The sequence below is a fragment of the Juglans regia genome, chromosome 15 (assembly GCF_001411555.2).
Source record: "Juglans regia cultivar Chandler chromosome 15, Walnut 2.0, whole genome shotgun sequence".
Classification (NCBI taxonomy): Eukaryota; Viridiplantae; Streptophyta; class Magnoliopsida; order Fagales; family Juglandaceae; genus Juglans; species Juglans regia.
Genome location: NC_049915.1, coordinates 17640290 through 17647803, shown reverse-complemented (window position 1 = coordinate 17647803; position 7514 = coordinate 17640290). Strand labels below are relative to the sequence as shown.

The window sequence follows — 7514 nt, the reverse complement described above, 5'->3', positions numbered from 1 at the left end:
ATTTTATGTTCGTAATAATAATATTTTTTTTATGATGAGGAATACATTCTATTCTATTTCAAATTTATAGATAATATGACAACAGAAACTTAATTTTACTTCATAAAATTACATTGGATAATTTGAAAATTTAAAGGTCAAAAAACGTTTTATCTTCTTTTCTTAATATGCAATATAATACAAGAACGTGACGTTCAAATTAATTAGCATTTAAATTAAAAATAAAATTTAAAAAATCATTAATAAATTTTCCTTCTATAAATGAATGGAACCCATTGTTTTCTTTTTTTCATGTTATTTTCCACCAATCCCAAGACAGCCCCCTTGTCCCCAAAGCTTGTGTTTCGACAGGACCAGGAATTCCGTGTCTATAAAAAGGTAGTGGCTTTGACATTGAGAGACTCCTCGTGGTAGAGAAAGATCCAAGCATTCTCTTCTTCTTTTTTATTACTATTTTATATTTAGTTTCTTGCCAACCTAGTAGTCTTTGGTTTGTCGTCAATCTCTTCTGAAGAGCCATCAATGGCAGTTCTCTTAAAAAAATCCATTGCTTTCTGCCTTCTTTCCGCCATTGCCTTTGTCCTGTGTTTCTTCCATACATCTCATGCAAAGCTTCAAAGATTTGACCACCCCAGTGACCCCACCAAAAGTAATGGGTCGGTTAGCTTTTTGGTTGTTGGAGACTGGGGAAGAAGAGGAGAATTCAACCAATCTCAAGTTGCTTACCAGGTTCTTATCTTCTCTTTTTTCCAAATCTTCTCCACGTTTTGTATGCGTTTCTGAGATTCATATGCATGCATGAGAAAGTTTCCCAAAAAAGGAATAAAAAGAACTTGTTCCGATTCTCCTTACGATTTTCATGACTCGTTCTTGCAGATGGGAAGGATTGGAGAGAAGTTAGACATCAATTTTGTTGTTTCTACAGGAGATAATTTCTACGACAATGGATTGTCTAGTGTGCAGGACACCGCATTTGTGGAGTCGTTTACCAAAATCTACACAGCCAAGAGCCTGCAGAAGTTGTGGTACAGCGGTAAGTTCCAACTTTTATAGAACGAAAAAAGGAGAAAAGAAATCTCAATCATTTCACATATCAATAACAATCTGAAACAATGATATTACCCGGCTTTAATCCTGTGCAGTTTTGGGCAACCATGATTATAGAGGCAATGTAGAGGCACAGTTGAGCCCTCTCCTCAGGAAAATTGATAGCAGATGGATTTGTCTGAGATCTTTTATTGTGAATTCTGGTAAATAGGTCTTACATTCAAGGATTTCTCAATGGAGGATTGTCTAATGGACATTGAAACTTTTGAAGCCAAATCATATTTAACTTTCCTCTGTATCTGTGTTTTATAGAATTAGCAGAGATTATATTTGTGGACACCACTCCTTTTGTCAATGGTTACTTTCCTGATACCGAAGGCCATACTTATGATTGGAGGGGCATCCAATCTCGCAAGGGTTACATTGCAAACCTATTAAAGGTATGTTTTTTTAATGGAGTTCTGAAGATTTTTGGGATCGATTCAATTTACTTGAAAAATTTGATGTACAAGGTAATTAGAAATCAGATGTTAAGCTGATTCCATATACCTGTGGCAACTTCAAGCTTATAGCCTGATTCTAAAACTATGTTGATGAAGCACTCTTGAAATTCCCAATGTACCCATGTGTATTCACGAGATTGTATACCAATTCACTTGAACAACTTGGTTAGTTCTCAACCACCTTGTGACTAATTAAACAATCAAATACTTGAATTAAATAAATTAATTTTGCATAACGCAACGATTGGTTACGAAGGGAAACCCTTTGAAGAACTTGCTCTAGCCAAATTCTTGTATTTACAACTCTGTATGTGTTTTCCTTGTAAATCTCTGTAATAGGATGTAGAATCAGCACTGGAGAAATCAACTGCAAGGTGGAAAATTGTTGTTGGTCACCATGCCATTAGAAGTGTTGGACATCATGGTGATACAAAGGAACTTGAAAAGCGGCTTCTCCCAATTCTTCAGGTTAATTTCATTGTCAGCAAGCACTTTTCAGTTCTTATGGCATGACCATTGCCTTACTTATATCATGCAAAATAACAGGCCAACAATGTGGATTTTTACATGAATGGACATGACCATTGCCTTGAGCATATAAGCGACAATGACAGGTAAACAAAATGTGAGTTTTCACCATTTCATAAAATGGTACCAAATTATATGTATTTTACTAATGCTGAAACTTGTTACAGCGGTATACAATTTCTAACAAGTGGAGCTGGGTCCAAGGCATGGAGGGGAGACATCAAAGGACTGAACGGAGGTGGTCTAAATTTCTTCTATGATGGGCAGGGTTTTATGTCTGTGCAGTTGACCGAGAAAGATGCAAAAATTGTATTCTATGATGTTTTTGGCAATGTTTTGCACAGATGGAGAACAATGAAGCAGCTTCACCAATCTATATGAAAACTTGCACCAAACCACATTGTAAACACACCCTTTGAAGGATTTGTGTATGCTTTAGTGATTAGTTAATAAACTTCAAGATCATTTTTCCATTTTACCTGCCCTGCAATTAAGCAATGGCTAATGTACTAGGAGTCTAGCTAGGATGGAGATTCAAGGATCCGGTTGCGTGTAAAGTTCTCATTTGTCAAGATAATAAATTTTGCTGTGGACTGATATATATTTAGACTCAGCTAGTTTCAAATTGTCTTACTGCTAATCATATTTCAGATTTTCCAATAGATGTTTTATGACCAGTACCTGTCCTAAATCATTTAAGGTCCATTGCTCAACAAAAGATAAGTTCTATCCCATGCTAGGAATCATGCAAAAGGAACCAAGCCCATGCCATTATGCAAAGATGATGTATGTTCCTTCGAAATAATCATGGAGAAGATTAATCCCATGGGAAGTCCAAATTAATACACTAAAATTGTGCAAGGCTTGGAGACTTCTGAAGGGGCTTCAGTGGTGAGTGATCCAAGAGAATAAACTGGCGTTTTGTCAGGCTTGAATAGCCAAATATTCCTGTCAGATGTTGGTCCGGGCTTCATATTTTTATCAAACAACGCAAAAATACAAGTCTATATCAGAACTTGGCCTCATCGATGGAGGTTGCAGTGGTTACATTGATCTATTTGTTCAGTCCAAAAGCAAGGGGTGCTCCATGGACGCTCTGCGTAGCTGGGGCGAGGTTACTGATCAGAGCATACTGTCACCGAGGGTCAAGACTTCGTTCCCAACCACGATCCCGGTGATTTTCGTGCCAGGCAAGTAAGCATTCAATGTTGGTGTTGGCGAATGCATGAAGAACTAGAGGGTTTGCGTTGAAAAGTTTCACCTTTTCGGCACCAAGGGACTGAATGAGAGGAACAACGTTTCGGGTGGTGGAAGATTGTCTCCAATTTAACCATAGTTGATTCCAAGGGAAGCAGAAACCATTAATGCCGGCAACATAGCACTGGAAACAAGAAGAAAAATAACAAGGGCGAAGTGGGATATTGGTGAATCCATGAATTCCTTGCAAGAGAGATGAATCAACAGAAACTGTCTTTGGGTCAAGCAAAGCTTCTACAGTCACCTGTGTGGCCTAAGTACTCTAGGAACTCTTTGAAGCAAGTCTCTCTTTGCAACACCGACGGTTGGAGACACGTAGGACAAGCAAAGGGCCTCAAATTAGTATATAATTAAGGAGCCACCACCATTGAGTTTTCCTTAATTTCTTTCTGTTTTTCTTACCCAGTTTTGTTTTCCGTTCCGGTGGAAACCAAGAACTGGAGTGTGCAATAGTGCAACTTGTAATAGGTTGCCATGGCCCTGAAAGCAACTTGGGCCAATCCTCCTGTTGAGATGACTCCTTACTGCATTAGCAACAACGAGAAGATACCCTTCAACCTATTTAATCATTTTATATACCGACTGATGAGTAATTTCATAGGTCAACTATCTTTAAAATACAACACATTAGCTATTCGACTAATAATGATGACAAAATTCAAGATAGAAGGTAGCACTACTCATATACACGTCCCATAATACTAACAAATTTCAGCAATTTTCAGTTAAAAGTTAAGATGCAATCCTTCCAAAGCAAAGTATGCCTAAAAAATGACAACACAGTCTCTCCGTGCCTGTATGGATAACCAATAAAGATCAAACATTCAAGTACGTTTCACAAAAAAGGTAATGTGAAGCTACACAATTCCGAAATCCAACTATCTTTATTCCTTAATAATGATCTGAATTTAAATTGTTCATCAGAATAAAAATTGCTATATACAGAACAATTAGCACCATGGTACTCCGAACTCATCACCAAAGTCAAACTAACACCGGTTTTATGTTGGTCAGTTGTGCCTCCACGGTCATTTTCCTCTGACCAGGGATATAAGTTGGGTGGACATAGCTCAATTCATAACAAAATGGTACCTTGAATCCACATGGCTCTCGACATCCCAGAGAAAAGAACCAAAAGTCGCTGCCTCCAACACCAGTCTCTTCAAACCAGCAAAGCTAATCCTGATGAGTTCATCCTTGGAAGAATCAACGGTCCCCTGAGGTGTTATAACAATTTCAGGTCTTCCAAACAATGCCTCTGTATGCTTCTCTATGATGCTAACAGCCTCTTTGGATCTTATTGTGGCATATCTCTGAAGTGTCTCGCCATCGAAAGACATTACATAATTTCTCAAGCGGGAAGCCTTTATCCCTTGATTAAACCCCCCTGGACTCATACCTCCAGACCAGGAAGAGACTTCAGGATGGGATGCTACACCTTGGGAAGGGAACTCTTCACCACTGGCCTTCTTGTTCCCCCCAGCAGCTGGCTGAGTATCACTCTCTGCTTCATTCAAAGCATTTGGAAGGATCTTCATCGTCTTCTCAAGCTGAAACCTCTGGTCAACCCGCTTGAGGAAGTATCCATACATCACAGATGCAGCATAGACCTGCCCAACCCTGAGCTTGCTTATCTGCGCTACAGCAGTTGAATCAGCAGCACGGCTCCCCAGAATCAGAGCTAGGTGATTCTGGATCATCTCATAGGCTTCAGGAGAGTGAAGTTGCTCGAGCTTGTCATCTTGGCTTGGCCACACGTCCACCTGGCCAGGAGGATCTGAGGAAGAGGGAGCTATGGTGGGTATTAAAGAAATGTTGGCATCCATGAACTTTTGCACTACCAGTGTATATAAAATCTCTTCCAAAGCCTTTCTCCTTTCATTAGCCTTAACCTCCGCAATCCTCCTGCATATTTCAGAAGGTCATGAGAATGATTGATGTTTCTCCTCAAAGTCACAATTCCCTATTCAGTTCTCAAGAAAATGAATGGAAAGAAGCCAACAAAATTATTATAACCTTCCATTTCATATTTTTTGTCCAGCTCAATCTAGAATCTTACAAGAAATTGAAAAACAAAAAGCTATCAATGGAACATTTTAATTGAGTTTTGCAATTAAAAATGTAAGTAATCCTACCAAGCATCACTTGTATATATCAACCATGAAACAGAGCCAAGAAAGTTGATGGTGAAATTTAGACCAACCTGGAAAGAACTAAGTCAGTCCCTGAAGCAGAAGGTTCTTCCTTCTTTTTCTCAGCATCACGATCAGTTTGGAGCTGTTCAAGCTGCTGCTCAACTGCAGCAGGCACAAGGTGTGGGTGGCTGATCAGGATCTGTGACAGAAACTGCCCAATTGGAGACTCCAGCTGAAGTGGAGCAATTGGGGCAGTAGACCCTGCTGAGTCAGGAGATGATGACGCCCAAACTACCAAGCATCTCCTATTTCCAAAACCCACTCTCCTGTGTCCTGAACTTGGTTGATAAATTGAAGTGTAATGCTGTAAAGCATCAATCACATGAAAGTGCATCAAATTCCAGAATGAAGAGAAAGAAAATAGAGGTTAGTGCGTGGGGGGTGGAACAAACCATTATAGACAGCAACCTCCATATGTGCTAGTAATGGACACGTTTCCTCAAGAAAGTGGAAAAAAGAAAGCAAGAAAGTGTCCTCAAACCTTTATTTTTTGGAGTAGCTAAACATTGCTCATTCACTCCTACATGTGCTACTGATGCACATGTTTCATCCCAAAAGTAGATGAAAAGTCTCCAAACTAATTTTGATTCCTTGAATAGGTAAACCTCACTGATTCCTTGAATAGGTAAACCTCACTGATTCACCCATACTGGATTGAATCCATGACCTCACTCAGCACCCCTTGTTTCTATTTTATACTCGCCAAATGAACCACCTAGATTAGTAACTCGGCACGTCCATACTTACATAAATGCATCATGAATTTATGTGCTAGAACTATCCCTGTTGAAGGGCTTCAAGATATGTTTTGCAATGAACCTCATGACTAAGCAACAGCATAAAACTGATTGGTTGATTTGGGTTCTACGTAGAAAGGAAAGAGAAAAGGCAAAGTTGAGTACATAAAATTCCAGCTCCTAACCCAGAATGAATTACTAACATAAAATATTTCTCTACTTTAAGAAGACCAAGAAAAAAAATCCAGAAAAAGCCAAACGAGGAAACCCATAAAGTGCGAAACAGAACTTCTTCAAATAACAATCAGAAACTCATGCAAAAAAAAAAAAAAAAAACCTTTTCCAGCCGGCCAGTTTCGCGTTTCTTTAAACCGGGTTTCAATATGTTCATGACACCACCACGTATAAACCTTAAACAGACGAAGCTCAAAAGGGGAAAATAAAATCAGAAACCGAAACAAACATCTCCTACCTTAATCGAGGGCGGGAGCTTGGTACCGAGACGCACGAAATCGGGTACGTACGCACCCGATCTGCCAACTGAATTGAACGCTCTCGACATGCCAAATGGAGATCGGACGACTGTCGCTGCCCCAGCTTCCATTTTCACCTCTGCAAATCCCAAAAAATAGAAGGAAAAAAAAACATTCACAGAACTTCAAAAACTCCCCAATACCAAAAAAAATCCAAAAATGAAAAAATACACTACCTTGGACGGAAGATGAAGTACAAACCCGAGAGAGAGAGAGAGAGAGAGAGAGAGAGGGACGTCAATTGAGTCTGGCTAATGGAAATGGATGGGATAGGGATATTGTCTGCGTTACGTGTTGGGTGGAATTCGGAAGTTTCTGCGGGCTACTCCCGGCTAATGATACAAGCTTTACTATGGGCTATTTATTATTATTATTATTATTATTAGTATTATTTGAATTTAGATTAAAATCTGATATTTTTATATAATTAAGAAGAAAATAATTCAATCAATTAATGTAATCACGTGATTAAATTAATAATAAATTTAATTTTATTAAAATTGACTCAAATAACAAAAGAATATCAATTCTATAAAATTAAATTTATATTTAATTAAATTACATAATTACATTGTTGATTGAATTTACTTTTTTTAGATTATACAAGAAGATCATGTTCTGTGATTTTTTATCTAAATTCAAATAGCAAAAGGAAAAAAATAATTGAATAGTAAAACAATAATAAAAGATGTGTAAGGATATCATTACTCATAC

The 7514-nt window shown here is 38.3% G+C and overlaps 2 protein-coding genes across 2 annotated transcripts; one reads left to right on the top strand and one right to left on the bottom strand.

The window, feature by feature from the left end:
* The first annotated feature begins 312 nt into the window (after nt 1–312).
* LOC108993093 (purple acid phosphatase 17-like) lies at nt 313–2677 on the top strand. Its single transcript, XM_018967856.2, has 7 exons — nt 313–729; nt 877–1033; nt 1143–1250; nt 1360–1487; nt 1890–2018; nt 2097–2164; nt 2246–2677. Exons 1-7 carry the CDS (start codon nt 523–525, stop codon nt 2457–2459), a joined length of 1011 nt encoding a protein of 336 aa, XP_018823401.1. The 5' UTR covers nt 313–522; the 3' UTR covers nt 2460–2677.
* A 1468-nt stretch (nt 2678–4145) lies between these two features.
* LOC108993201 (UV-B-induced protein At3g17800, chloroplastic-like) lies at nt 4146–7134 on the bottom strand. Its single transcript, XM_018968022.2, has 4 exons — nt 6977–7134; nt 6740–6879; nt 5539–5834; nt 4146–5240 (listed from the first exon to the last, which is right to left on the bottom strand). The coding sequence occupies exons 2-4, from the start codon at nt 6869–6871 to the stop codon at nt 4406–4408; spliced, it is 1263 nt and encodes a 420-aa protein (XP_018823567.1). The 5' UTR covers nt 6872–6879; nt 6977–7134; the 3' UTR covers nt 4146–4405.
* Nucleotides 7135–7514: the final 380 nt, after the last annotated feature.